The sequence below is a fragment of the Girardinichthys multiradiatus genome, chromosome X (genome assembly GCF_021462225.1).
Source record: "Girardinichthys multiradiatus isolate DD_20200921_A chromosome X, DD_fGirMul_XY1, whole genome shotgun sequence".
NCBI lineage: Eukaryota > Metazoa > Chordata > Actinopteri > Cyprinodontiformes > Goodeidae > Girardinichthys > Girardinichthys multiradiatus.
The window spans coordinates 6,599,865-6,614,467 of record NC_061817.1 but is presented as its reverse complement, the minus strand read 5'-3'; the positions used below and the strand labels follow the sequence as shown (position 1 = coordinate 6,614,467).

At 40.6% G+C, this 14,603-nt stretch overlaps 1 protein-coding gene across 1 annotated transcript; it reads right to left on the bottom strand.

Moving 5' to 3' along the window:
* Window positions 1-1,228: 1,228 nt before the first annotated feature.
* LOC124863446 (cerebellar degeneration-related protein 2-like) lies at window positions 1,229-12,746 on the bottom strand. Its single transcript, XM_047357816.1, has 5 exons — window positions 12,384-12,746; window positions 6,850-6,962; window positions 5,612-5,760; window positions 3,038-3,202; window positions 1,229-2,486 (listed from the first exon to the last, which is right to left on the bottom strand). Exons 1-5 carry the CDS (start codon window positions 12,460-12,462, stop codon window positions 1,562-1,564), a joined length of 1,431 nt encoding a protein of 476 aa, XP_047213772.1. The 5' UTR covers window positions 12,463-12,746; the 3' UTR covers window positions 1,229-1,561.
* Window positions 12,747-14,603: the final 1,857 nt, after the last annotated feature.

Here is a 14,603-nt window from a genome sequence, read left to right as displayed (position 1 = left end):
AAATCAAGGGCAGGAATCTCTTCTGAGATTTTACTGATTTAATGCTCTATTAAACCCATTTTCTGAAGTTATTGTACAAAATATTTTAGTTTTATATTGTTCTGAAGTTCTGAACTTATTTTTTTTTTCTAAATCGTTTGAAATGATCCATCTTTTAATAAGTGGTGCTGAAGGTTCTAGAAATTTGTCTTCATGGATGAGACCAGGGTCTATTAACTTGCTGTTATTGTGATTGACTAGCTGGTAGTTTCTCATGCCATTAACTTCTCATTGGACTGACAATATGAAAGCTCAAGGGGTTGTGGGGAAGATCTACGCATGACTACAGATTTACAAATTTGGAGGAAAAGTCTTGTAGCTGTTAAGCAGTTGTGGTCAAGTTGTTGGAATGAATCTGGCAAACAGGTCAGGATGTTGAGAAGCAACCTTGCAACCACCAAGACTGGTTTCCTGACATGAAATGGAAGATCATTGCCCAGGACTGGAAAGGTCCTGAGTCTTGCACCTAAATGGGAATCTGCAGCTCCCCCCGTGGACAAGCTAAATGTCTTCCCTCGAAAACTGTCACAGGTTGATTTTGCCACATCGGTGTCTTTAGAGCAGTCGAGGTAAGGCTGTGAAAACCAGGGACACTGTAGCAACTGACAAGTATGGTAATGGCAGCGTCATGCTGAGAGGCAGTCTGATTGCCAGTGGTACTAATGCATTGCAAAAAGTACAATGAAAAGGACTACCTTGCCTTAACTTGGAAACGATTACAAAGATCCTAAACGCATGTCAACGCTGGTTTTGGAGCAGCCTTCCCAAAACCTCGAATGGCCTTTTCAAAACTTTATGGACGGCTTAAAAGCCAAGTCCATGAAGTCCATTCCCCAATTGAAGTCTTTTCTCCATGAAGAGTTGTTAAATATCCAGTCCAAACTTTAGCCAGAAGCTTACGAAAGGCTACAAAAAGCATACAGTTTCACGTTTTGACCAGATATTATGGGGACATATGTACAGTTTTTATTCTGTGTGAAATCTGAATCAATTAGAAAATTACAAATGCAAACTTATTTCTTGTTTAAATTGTCTTTTGACCATTCCAGTTTAAATTGATCTAAAAACAAAATCTATAAAATGTGTATTATTCATGCCCTGTGATATGTATAAAATGTGGAAACATTAATATTTTTGCTGCTTCTCTGGACTTATCTCCAGAAAAACAAAATATGAATATCAGATATGCTTCCATTTTAAAGCTTGTGATTTTATTTATTCCTTCCTTAACAATAAGTGATATTATAAACAAGTACATGCAGTAAATGCATCCAAAGTCCCTCACGCTTTCTGCTTTAGGTACATTTGGTCATAATCACTCTTACACCTCAGATACAAAAACATCACAAAGCCACCTTTTTTTTCTGATCTCTGGCCTGTCAAACACACTCAGTGTAGTGAAATAACATTTGGCAGTTTTACATTAATAAGTAGCTATTATACTTCAGCAGTTGAACTGTGAGGTAATACTTTGTAAGTTAGCTGTAGCTTTCTCAGTGCTTTTAGTTTCTTAGTGGTGAGTTTATTTGTGAGTCTTTCGGCTCTTCGGGGAGTTCATGTCCCTCTTGGTCTTCTGCAGCCGGGAGAAGATCTCTTTGAACAGGGTTTTATACTCTGGCGTGTTCTGACTCAGCCGCTTGTCCACCTGCTCCACCTGCCTGCTGATCCCCTCCAGTGCCTCTGGAGTGGAGGGAGTCTGAGGAGGTGTGACACCAGCCCCAGATGTGGAAGGTTCCGCTGAGATCAGGCTGTACTCCTTCATAGATGGGTCTCTAGAGACGGGTCGTGACGTCTGCACCCCGGCGTGGCACAGCGTCTCCTCGTGGCGCCGGCACTTCCCCAGGAGCTCTTCGTACTTCTCCAGCAGAGCGTGGTACTGCTCATCTACCTCCCGCAGGATGGACATGCCTCGTTTGCGCTCACCGTTGCCGTGATGGGGGTACCCACCCTGGCGTCTTCCAGAGACAGCCGAGATGGTGTTCAGGGCCGTGTCACTGCAGCTTTTCCGCACCGGGCCTCCCCCCTGCTGCCCAGGTCCACCGGCCCCTCCATTACCTCCTTCACCTCCATCCTCCTGTCCAGTTTCCTCCTCTGGGGTGTCCGTCTCAGGGCCATTACTGAGCAGCGTCTCTAAGCCATCCTCCATGTCTCCGATAAGACACACTCTGGACTTCCTGAGCTGCTGCATCTCCAGCAGCTCAGCCTCAAGCTTCTGGACCCGCAGCTTGCAGCCTTCTGCACCCAGGAGGCGCTGCCCCAGCTGCTCAAACTCCTGCAGCACCGCAGCACACTCCCGCTCAACACTCTCACGCCTTGATCGCTCTGAGGCCATGGCTGAGTGGAGGGACGATACAATGTCTCTGAGATGATCATTTTCCTCATCAAGAGGCTGCTGCTCCACCAGGTCTAGACTCCCAGGGTTGGCCAAAAGGAAACCATCCTCATATCTAAACGAAGAATCACATCATGGCTTAGAAACAAATGCATACTGTACATCTTAACTCCACAATCAGGTTTCTTCATAGATAGTAGTGTTAATAAGCACCTTGAATAGCATTCCCTATGAAAGGCTCTAAATAAGAATGTATAACAGTTATGAGCCACATTTTGTATCCACCAGCTCATACTGTGGTGCATTCTCAGTCTGGTTCTGCATCTGACAAAATTTGAACCCTGTTTATGTTCATCATCATCTGTAGATTTAGATGTTCATGTAGTTTTCTCTTACAAAAGGTTAATAAATGTTTTTATTTTACTTTCTCTAACTATTTTGTTTTCAATTCAGGACACTGAGGACTAGACAGATAATGTCCAAGGCCCATGTCAGTTCAATTTTAGAAATAAAACATGAAACTTTCAAAAATAAATACTACTTTTCTTTCCAATTGAAAGTACTCCTGGCCTAGTGACTCAGTGTTTAGTTGCATCTCCTCCTTTCACAAAGCCATTGAAACATCTGAGTTGCCATCAGATTGCAGCGAGTGTTATATTTTGCGACCTGGGAGCAGTGCAGAGCTCCTTGAGGCACGGGAATGAGTGGACGGTCATGCGTCGCTCCTTCTTCTCTCTGTGCACCTTCAGCTCCTCTAGAGTCCGCAGCTCCTCGACACGAGCCGTGAGACTGTCCACCTGACTCTGCAGTGTCTCCATGGTGCCAGTCAACCTGAGTGCACAAACAACTTGGATTAATCTTGCTTGTTCGGTCATTTATGAGCTGACTTCAGTCTACCGACCTTCAGCTGAATCAAGTCGCTGTTCATTGTGAAGGTAAATGCTTAGAAACAACAGAGCTAGCTATTGAAGGGTTATAATTAGCCTTCAGCCCCAGTAACATGATTTGTAAATATCTAATCTCTGATTAAGGACATTTCTGAACCTGTTACGTGTGGTTACTCAAGAGGAAAAGCACAAACACAAGCTGCCTGAAGTCTGAAATACCAACCCTGCATAGATTTACAGTTACTCTATGAAATCCCTTTAAAGGGTTATATGATCATGAGGGAAATCATAGCTGCTCATTAGGTTTCCTGTTTTTCTTCAACAGATTAGAATATTTTCTAAACCAAATAGTTTGTTACTCAATCCCAGCAACATTGAGAACCAAGTTTCCATGATTTAAAGTAAATACTGTACAGGTTTTATGCACAGAATTGTGTACGGTGTCCAGTCATAAAGAAGTGCATAATGTGAAGTGGATGTAAAAAAAAAAAAAATAGTATCGTCAATTGTTTTTACAAATAATAGTATGAATACTGTGGCATTTATCTGGATTCAGTTCGCCTGAGTCAATACTGTGTAGAACTACCTGTTCTACATTATAGCCGCCTTTAGGGCCATGTATCTTCTAGCTTTGCAGATCTAGAGAGTAAGATTTCTTCCCATTCTTCTTTAAAAAATAGCTCCTGCTTAGTTGGTTTATTGAAATTGTCAGAATGTCAGTTTTCAAATGTTGCCACAGATTCTCAACTGGACATAAGTCTGGACCACTCTATAATGAACTGGTTTTGATTAGTGTAGCTCTGGATGTATGCTTACAGTTGCCCTGATGAAAGGTTAACCTCCATGCCAGTCTCAATTCATTTGCAGCCTCCAACAAGTTGTCTTTCAATATTATTTTGTATTTAGCTCCATCCCTCTTTCCATCAGCTTCCTTGTCCCTGCTCAAGAAAAGACACCCCACAGCATGATGCTGCCAACACCATGATTTACTTATGGGATCAAGTTGTTTGGGGTGATGTGCCCCCAGTTTTTTTTTTTTTTTGCCAAACATAACATTTTTCATGTTGGCCAAAAGGTACAATTTTTTTTATCTGATCAGATCATCTCTGGACACATTTTTACTGCAAACGGGACTTTCTATGGATTTTTCACAATAATTATTTTCCTCTTTCCACTCTTCCCTAAAGACTAGATTTGGGGAGTGCTTGTCCTGTCCAGGTTGGAGGGGAGTTCCTGCCTCAAGTGGAGGAGTTCAAGTTTCTCGGGGTCTTGTTCACGAGTGAGGGAAGAATGGAGCGGGAGATCAACAGACGGATCGGTGCGGCTGCCACAGTAATGGGGGCGCTGTGCCGGTCCATTGTGGTGAAGAGAAAACTGAGCCGAAAAGCAAAGCTCTCAATTTACCGGTCGGTCTACGATCCTACCCTCACCTATGGCCATGAACTTTGGGTCATGACCGAAAGAACGAGATCCCGGATACAAGCGGCTGAAATGAGCTTCCTCCGTAGGATGGCATGGCACTCCCTTAGAGATAGGGTGAGGAGCTCGGCCATCCGGGAGGAGCTCGGAGTAGAGCCGCTGCTCCTCCACATTGAGAGGAGCCAGTTGAGGTGGCTCGGGCATCTATACCGGATGCCTCCTGGACGCCTTCCTCGGGAGGTGTTCCAGGCACGTCCCACCGGGAGGAGGCCCAGGACACGCTGGAGGGACTATGTCTCTCAGCTGGCCTGGGAACGCCTTGGGCTCCCCCTGGAGGAGCTGGAGGAGGTGTCTGGAGAGAGGGACGTCTGGTTGAGTCTGGTTGAGTCTGCTGCCCCCCGCGACCCGGTCCTGGATAAGCGGAAGATGACGAGTACGAGTAGATTAACAGTTTTCCTCTGGGAAGATCCTGAGCTATGCATTTCCACAGCTCCTCCAGAGTTACCAGACTTTTTTTTAGACATTTATTTGTAAAAAGAAAACGAATAAATGACTAATATGTATAATTTTTCTTCCACTTCACAAGTATGCACTACTTTGTGTTAGTCTATCAAAACGTTCCAGTAAAATACATTGAACTTCGTGGTGACAGAATGTAGGAAAAAAAAGATGAACACTCCTTTAAAACATTAAAAGATCAGTGGAGACTTAAAACATATGAACAGCAAATATTCTCTGCAGCCAATAATATAAAACCCCAATTTGTCCAGATTTCTATAGGTTTTTTCACAAACACATGAACACAAAGCTAGAGGCAGGCTAAGACTGATTCTCTCCTCATTCTGATATCTGCCAAAAATCCTGTTAAAAACGCAACATAAGCCAATAAATGACTTCTGTGACCGATTGTGGGCTTTAGGAAGCCACAGATCACCTGTCTGTCTTCTGCTGTGAAGCCTTGCTCTCCAGCACCAGCTTCTCATTAGTGATTTCCAGCTCTCGGGCTGTCACGTCCAGCTGCTCGTACACCTTGGCATGCTGCTCATTCATCTCCCTCAGCATTTCCAGCTGCTTGGACAGGTACTGCGAGGTGAAATATGTTTGATAACATGAAGAGAAGGTTGGCAACAATGTACATGAAATGTTCATCCAGAGAGAAAATTTTCAAAAATCAATAAGAAAAATTTCCTTGTTAAGCCTCGGCTACTGATTGGTTGTCCCCCAAATTTTACTGGCCACACAAATCAATGTGTTACTAATTCATATCTGGAGCTACACCTTTAAATAAGTAAATAAATTAACTGAAACCCTCAAGAATAGATAAGTACCACAGGTTTAGAACAGTATTTTAGTATTTTCATCATGAGAACATGTTAAATCCATCCATTCATTGTCTTTACAGGATCCTTGCAGGGTCACTAGGGGACCTATCTTCAGCCGTCAATGGGCAAGAGGTCGGGTCCACCCTGGAGAGGTTGCCAGTCCATCTCAAGGCAAACATGAACGCACACTTTCATACCTAAGGACAATTTATCGAAACACAAAACCCAATAGTCATATTTTTGAATTGTGGGAGGACGCTGGAGTACCTGGAGAAAACCTCACAATGCACGGGGAGAACATGCAAACTTGCAAGTCCATTCTAAAGAACAATAAAGTGATTTTACTCATTGTCAAAAAAAAAATAAAAACACTAATATTGGATTAATCTATTGTTAAACAATGTTTAATGTTTTTATGTCCTTTTTAAATCTTTAGAGGAAAGTATTTGGAATTGGGATGTTTGGAAAGTATTCACCATAATATATAAATGCAAATTAAGTAACACATTATGGTTCAGAACTGCACCTAGAACTGACCTAATGATTAAAGTGAATTGGTTCAGTCAAAATAAAATAAATAGAGCCTAAATGATATGAAGTCAAACTGGATTTGAATCATCATACCAAAATAATTGTTGCAAATGAGTAAAAACAAAAGATAGTTTGAGATAAAATCTTTAGTCATGTAGAATTTTATAAAATATACTTTCTCTCAGTAATTTAAATATGAAAAAGTAGAAATGTACGTAAATACGAAGGAAACTGATTTAAGAATTGATTTATTTTACAGTTGAAAGGGCAAACCAATTAAAACCAAACAATAATGCTTAGAGAAATATTTGGACCATACCTCTATCTCATGCACTTGCTCCTCATTGTTGATGTACATCTGCTGGAGAGAGTCCTCCAGCTCTTTGTTGCGTTCCAGCAGAGTCTTGCCGAGCTCCGCAGCCAAATGCAGATCTAAACATGAACCAAGAGAGGAGGACAGACATAAACAGCAGACAGACACAGGGGCGAGTGCAGAGCTCAGGAACACAAACACACTGCAGGTGCTTTGAAAAGAACAACATGCTGCAGCTTTCAGAGAGCAGCTGCCAACAGTAACAATCTACCTCGGTGAAATGTGTTAGAACTGAACGCGAAGCCTCAAAATACTGTCATACACTCTAAAGATGGAGGAAAACAACAGATTGTTAATCAGAAGGACACAGATCAATATTTGTTGACTGACAAAGACTGACTGGAGAAAACATTAAACTGGTGAAACATCTCAGATCTGATCATGTTTCTTTGAGTCATAAACTGGGTACTACAGCAGCCTTCCAGGAAGCTAAAAACATAGGGTTGAAGATCCCTGCAAGTTTCTTGGTTCAACATGAACATGTCAGCAATCCAGTATCAACACAACAATCTGTTAACAGAAGGTAAAACTAGACATAATTATTAAAACATTATAAGTGCTGTATCAAGGCACCTCAGTGGGAAGTCTGTGGGAAGGAAAAAGTGTGGCAGAAAACGCTGCACAACAAGAAGAGGTGACCGGACCCTGAGGAAGATTGTGGAGAAGGGCCGATTCCAGACCTTGGGGGACCTGCGGAAGCAGTGGACTGAGTCTGGAGTAGAAACATCCAGAGCCACCGTGCACAGGCGTGTGCAGGAAATGGGCTACAGGTGCCGCATTCCCCAGACCTGGGCTACAGAGAAGCAGCACTGGACTGTTGCTCAGTGGTCCAAAGTACTTTTTTCGGATGAAAGCAAATTCTGCATGTCATTCGGAAATCAAGGTGCCAGAGTCTGGAGGACGACTGGGGAGAAGGAAATGCCAAAATGCCAGAAGTCCAGTGTCAAGTACCCACAGTCAGTGATGGTCTGGGGTGCCGTGTCAGCTGCTGGTGTTGGTCCACTGTGTTTTATCAAGGGCAGGGTCAATGCAGCTAGCTATCAGGAGATTTTGGAGCACTTCATGCTTCCATCTGCTGAAAAGCTTTATGGAGATGAAGATTTCATTTTTCAGCACGACCTGGCACCTGCTCACAGTGCCAAAACCACTGGTAAATGGTTTACTGACCACGGTATCACTGTGCTCAATTGGCCTGCCAACTCTCCTGACCTGAACCCCATAGAGAATCTGTGGGATATTGTGAAGAGAACGTTGAGAGACTCAAGACCCAACACTCTGGATGAGCTAAAGGTATCGAAGCATCCTGGGCCTCCATAACACCTCAGCAGTGCCACAGGCTGATTGCCTCCATGCCACACCGCATTGAAGCAGTCATTTCTGCAAAAGGATTCCCGACCAAGTATTGAGTGCATAAATGTACATGATTATTTGAAGGTTGACGTTTTTTGTATTAAAAACACTTTTCTTTTATTGGTCAGATGAAATATGCTAATTTTGTGAGATAGGAATTTTAGGTTTTCATGAGCTGTATGCCAAAATCATCCGTATTAAGACATATAAATGCATAAGCTGACTTTCAGCTGATGGGATGAAAGAGCTTGATTACTTTAGCAACCGAAGGTCAGTAGTGGTTTTAAGTTTTTATTTCTGCGAATTATGATGATTTTCTGCTAACAGCTAATGAAAACATTTAAGATTAGAATATTACATCAGACCAATAAACATTTTAACATAGAAATGTGGGCTTGATAAAAAGTATGTTTTTAAAAGGAGCCTTAATAAAACACATATTCTACTTTATTAAATATGACTGTATATGATACAAGTCTTTTTCAACTAATTAACATCATTTTCAGAAAAGAAGTGTGTCACTTAAAGATAAAAATAAACATAGCATTGTTTTATAACAATACAAGCAAACATAAGTTGCCTGTTTGACAGGCAATAATATCCTGCTAATGTTACAGCAGTTCATTAGAGTCCAGGAGATCAACGAACTCTATTCCTGCTGAAAATCTTTCATTCATTCATGAAACAAAGACAGAGGAACAGAAGAGGCTAAAAAGACTCAAGATGAAGCCAGAATAGAAACTGTTTCGCACATAACAAAGATTGGTGATGAACACACTCCATCTTTATGAGAAATGCTGCCCCGTTTTTTAGATTAATAAAAAAATTAATTTCCAATAATTCATGAGTGTTCCATATTGTACTTCTGTAGTAATATCAAATAAATAGAACAGTTTTCTCTTTGGTGGGGATAGTGCCACAGCAGCTTACAGACATCATTTTCCCAGCCTTAGAAGATTAAAACTGGAACTGAAAACAACAGAACTGCAGGAAAGGAAAGACAGCAAGAATCACTGGCATTTACTGCTGTAATGAAGGGGGTGTTTTCTCACCACGATGATGAGCATTGGCAGGAACACCTTTACAGATCTCTGGTATGAAACTCTCATCAGAAACCATCATTTCTGAAACCAGCAGAAACCTTTCAGAGTTATTGAATGCATGTGGCGCCTATCTCTGCTCCTTCTCATGCACCGCAGGGCTACAATCTCACGTGCAGAGTTATGCAACTCCTGAAGGAGGAGACCAGCAAGAGGAAAACGGCCAGACATCTTCTGCTCGTGTGCCTCTGCTGGGATGCGTGAGTCACACTTAGTCCCTTGGAGCTGCTGCAACACAAGCATGACATCACCATACAACGCTATCTGCACACACTTCAGAGGTTTGTGAGATCATAATCGACACACGCAGGGTTTAAAATAGGAGAGCTAGCGGCACAGATGTTGTGTAACAGCATCGTTTCTGGGGTAAAATTCACTGAGTGCATGAAGGCAGAACTGGATGAGTATGCCTCCATTCTGACCCCGAAGCCTAAAATCTCTGATCCTGACTAAGGAGGTTTTGTCTGGGGCTCTAATCAGATCAGCTAGGGGACATTTAATGTCTCCACCCTCAGTTCTGAATAACACCAACCTAAAATACAGATTTAAACAGACAAGAGTCAAATCCACCTGCCTTCCTCCTCTAATATGATGTGCAATACAATGCTAAGATGCAAAGCTGCTTTAATTCTCTGGGTCAGCAGGTGATCAGGAGATGGGGTGATGTTGAGGACAGCGTTGCAGAAAGGAGGACGCATTCACCACAGCTTTCATCTCTCCTCTGAGAAGCTCTGCTCCTATGAAAGTGAATCCATTTAAGTCATTACAGGGAGGGATTGATCTTAGTTGCCGAGCCAATTATACTTGGACAAGATCATCAAACACATTAGCTCAGCTTTGAAGGATCGTGCATTTTGTCCTTTTCAGCAATAAACATTTCAGAGGTCTCTGAATGCAGTCTTCCTTGGACATACTTGTTCACCTTCACCTTTCATGGGCATCAAGATCCCAGCTCCAGATATCAAGTACTTTTTTTTCCTATCTAGAATTAACATTCAGGATTATTTTCAGACAATGTCTTTTATGATTGTTCTGGCCTTACTACGCCGAAACCATGTTTCTATAACCAAAAAGGTAGAACTAAACTAACCAAAAACACAAAAAAGCATAAACCTTGGAACTTTCAAACAAAACAAAAAAGTGCAAAACTGTAACAGTGACTAGCTTACTTGTCACTATTATTTCTAAATATCTAAAAACATTTGGACTTAATGGGATAAAACTGGTCAAATAAAATGACAATTATGATTTGTAATCAGTACTGTGCCTTTAAGATATCAGAAATGTTTCTAAGTCTGCAATGTACATAGAAAAATTTACTTTAGGATGTCTGAGTTCATCTTCAATCAGGATTTTATCTCCAGGTAAATTCTGGGGTAAATTCTTCTTATTTGAATGAACATTTTTGATCTCTGAGATAGAAGAGTCATAAGAAGAAGCTAGTAGTTAAAAAGAAAATCTTCCTAACAGATTACAGTTATAAGGAACATGAAAACAAAAACACAATGCTGTTTTTCCAAGTCAAGCAATGTCTTTTCAAAGGGTTAGGTCTGGATTCTTTCAGCATAAAAAACAAAACAAAAAAATACAGGACTACATCTGGCCCATGTTACAACAACTTCTATCACCAATTTAATTCAGAATCTACAAAAACGTCCTTACCACGTTTAAGTTAATTATAAATATTTACAAATAATTTAAATTCATGAAACTATTTTAATATAGTACAGGTGAAATGGCTGGTAATCGCTGCTGTACATTGCTGATATCTGTCACCTTATAAAGAAATATCTTGATCTACAATGCATATTGCAGATTTGTGGATATTTGTAATTTCTTTGGGCACCTATGTGGATATACATTGTGGATATCTGGATCTACAACACCAGTGTCTTTATTAACTTACAAACACGTGTATGTAAAAAAAAAAAAAAGAAGTGACATTTTAGATATCTAACATTGTGGATAGGAGGAATTCCTCTGCTTTAAGGCAAGGAGGGAGCTGGAGGTAATAATATCACAATCCAATGCATAATGCAGCCTTACTCTTGAGTGTTCAGGCGATTCCAAACTGACTTTGATCTCGCCCTAAATAACAATCATAATTAGCTACCTGTGTTGCTGTTTATGAAAAATATGAAATTCTCTTTTAATAGATTTTTAAATAGATTTTTAAACATCTTAATCTGTTTGCTTGGGGAGGAATGTTGCTTTAGATATATTAATTTTCAAGTCTAACTAGAGCTGCAACGTGTATCATGTCCCAGTTGTTATTGCAATATCCAGTGTGTGAAATATTGAAATTGCACAGGACTGTTTGGATGTGATTTTTGGTAGTATATTTATAGTAATATTTCAGGTGCCATGCATTAAAACTAGGATTTCCAAAAGCATATTTGGCAATTTGGATCAACTGTTACTGTCCTTTATGCCCACAGCTGATCTTACAACCAATATCAGAAAGCGAAGTTAGATTGGTGGAGGCACTCTGTTGGTAGAATATCCAACAGTAATACCTTAATGTCATGTGTTCCCAGTATCATGCAGCTCCAGTTCTAACCAATATTAGTGCTAGTATTTGGACAAGAAAGTAGGCTTAAACTGATTTGAGTATCTAGGTAATTTGATATTTGAGAGTAGTCTGATTATATCATAAAGTGGCCTACCATATATTGGCAGCATATTCTACATTATTGGAAAACGGATCTAATGTATTTCCTGTCTGGACCGAGGACGTGTCTCTCAATCTAAAATAAGATCTTTGTTTTCATAATATATACAGTAGCATACAGCGTGTGATAGATGTGGTAGATGGAGTTTGCATGTGCCAGGATGTAGGAAGGAGCTGAAACAGAGGCAGCATTCACTCACTCCGACAGCAGGGTTATTCTGGGATGTTTCACTGACAAAATCGGGATAATTAGCAGAGGAGGAGAGAGAGGTTTGTTCATTTTACACCCTGCAACCCACCCATCTCCAGATCCTCCTTCATGACTATATTTCTCTCTTCACGTACACAGCTGTCCTCACCTTGCTCCAGGTCCCTCTGGTCGTACCACGGCTCCTCCTCCTCCGTTACAAACTCCTCCATCCTTCCAGCTCGAAGCATCGATGCCGGTGAAATTCTCCTCCTCCTCCGGCGATGAGGAGCAGACTCGTCCGGAAGTGACAGCAAGCACACAAACAAACAATAGCGACGCTGCCTCTCAGAGTGGGTTAAGTTAACTTAAGGTTGACAATCCAGGCAGAGCACCTGCTTCTTCTTGAACCACCAGTAGATGTTAAAGGCACCATAGAGCAGCAGCCAAGAGATAAAACAAGAGAAGTGGAGCAGGAGGATGACTGGTTGTTCTGGGAGCCTCTTTCAGCGGGGCCTGTGCTGCTGCGTCCTTTAAAGACAGATTGGCAGCCTGCTCTGCTGACAGCAGCCCGGTGACTGCTGCTGCATTCAGGAGCCGTGGGAAACACCAGCTCCGTTCAAATCAGTGCACAATAATCAGTGGAGGTTCTTGAATAAGTAGCGCCGTGGTCCCGCCCACATAACAAAAAGAAAGAATCTCTTTCTTAAAATCTGAAGTTTAGGTTTTACTCTGGTTTACAGCATCTGGAATGCCGGACCGTGTTTGACCAGTCCAAACAAATTGCTAATCACACCTCAATCTACATTGGTATTAATGGCAATTAAATATGGACGTTGTGTGAGTTTTCAAAACTAAAATAAAGATTTTACAGATGTAACCTATAAATGATCTCTGTTCAGTGTGGATTAATCCAGTTGATGTCTGACCAGTTTAAATATGTATTACTTTAAACTAGAAATGGTCAAATGGATTCAAAAATAAAATAGCCCTTTAATTTAGAACTGCGGATGCTACAAATCAGATACTGACTTCAGCATCAAAAACCACACATGAAGCAAGCTAATGTTTTCTTTAATTGATTCATGTCTATTGTCTTCAGGGACAACATTTGGTTAACAGAAAAAGCAGGCCTTCTAGCCACCAGCTGGTTGGGCCTTTCTGTTAATTATTTTAGAGCTTAAACTGTGCACACAAAAGAGGATCCCACACTTTTTTTCCTCAAAAAACTTCACTTCTTCTTCATTTACTCAACAGACTCACACAGTTTTATCAAACAGCAATTCAGCCTTGGCCTGGTCTATTTGCATGAAACCCAACCTTGGGTTAGGTTTAGCTGGAAACAAGATAAAGCAGTTTACTCTGTCCTAACATCTATTAATTTCTGACAATTTTTTCAACAGACTGTGTACAAATAACATTTGTCAAATCAGAAAATGTGACTGATGATAATGAGAAATCTTCTGTAAAGTTTCTATAACCCAAAGCATTTTTATTTATAATTGTTTTCCTATTTATAATTTTGCACAGTCCCTTATGATTCATCTTATTTTCTTTTTTAATTCCACCATATCTATATATTTTGTGTATTTAGCTAATGTGGGCTTTGTTTTGCAAAAGGAATAAATGCCTACTAAGCTATACTTCTGCTAATAAGATTGGTATTTTTCAATATATCTCATTCCTTGTTTAGTGTGCGGAAGTGTGTTTTCTACTCTGTACTTTGAACTCAACTTTTCTAACCTAATGTGGACTATATAACTTTCTTTGTTGCTGATAGTTTCAAAATGGGAACCCAAAAAACCTTTATCTTTATAGAGACCACGTCTTCTCAATTACTTTTCTATAGAGAACTAAGCATGCTGAATTACAGAACAAAATACTGCAAAATATTATTCCTAATTTCCACCTTTTGCTTCAAAATGTTGGTTTACAAGTAAACTTGGTTTATTTACTTAAAATACTACATGGCTTTATATTATATTTCTCCACAGTAAATCCAAGCAGTTCAGCAAGTAAGATGAGTGATTTTGTGAACGTAAAAACGTCAAAGTCTGTGTATTACCTTCAAATATGTCTTTCTACAACAAATAATTGAACAGCAGGTTTAAAAATTCTATTCTTACATGTAAAAAAAACAAAATTTTTTTAGTTTTGTTTAATTTTACATTTACCTTACCTCAATGCCGATCAGGCTAAGGTTGTCCCAGAACTAGTGATTCACGTATTTCTGAATAAAAGCTCTCATGTCCCTAATTTTCAGCCTGTTCTGGCGACCTGAACGCTGGGTGTGTGGCTTTAAGAGGAGTTCAGAAAGCTCCACCTTAAACATTTGGTTCGCTGTGGTGTAAATAAGGGAAGGTTGGACCTTCACAGAGGAGGAGTAGTAAGA

What these genes read in the sequence shown, in the direction of transcription:
- LOC124863446 (XM_047357816.1), bottom strand. Translation starts at nt 12,462, where the DNA reads ATGCTTCGAGCTGGAAGGATGGAGGAGTTTGTAACGGAGGAGGAGGAG. An exon ending in AGCAAGTGCATGAGATAGAG is followed by an intron (nt 5,761 to 6,849) that starts GTATGGTCCAAA and finishes TTCACCTCGCAG; the next exon opens with TACCTGTCCAAGCAGCTGGA. An exon ending in GAGCTCTGCACTGCTCCCAG is followed by an intron (nt 2,487 to 3,037) that starts GTCGCAAAATAT and finishes TTCTTCGTTTAG; the next exon opens with ATATGAGGATGGTTTCCTTT.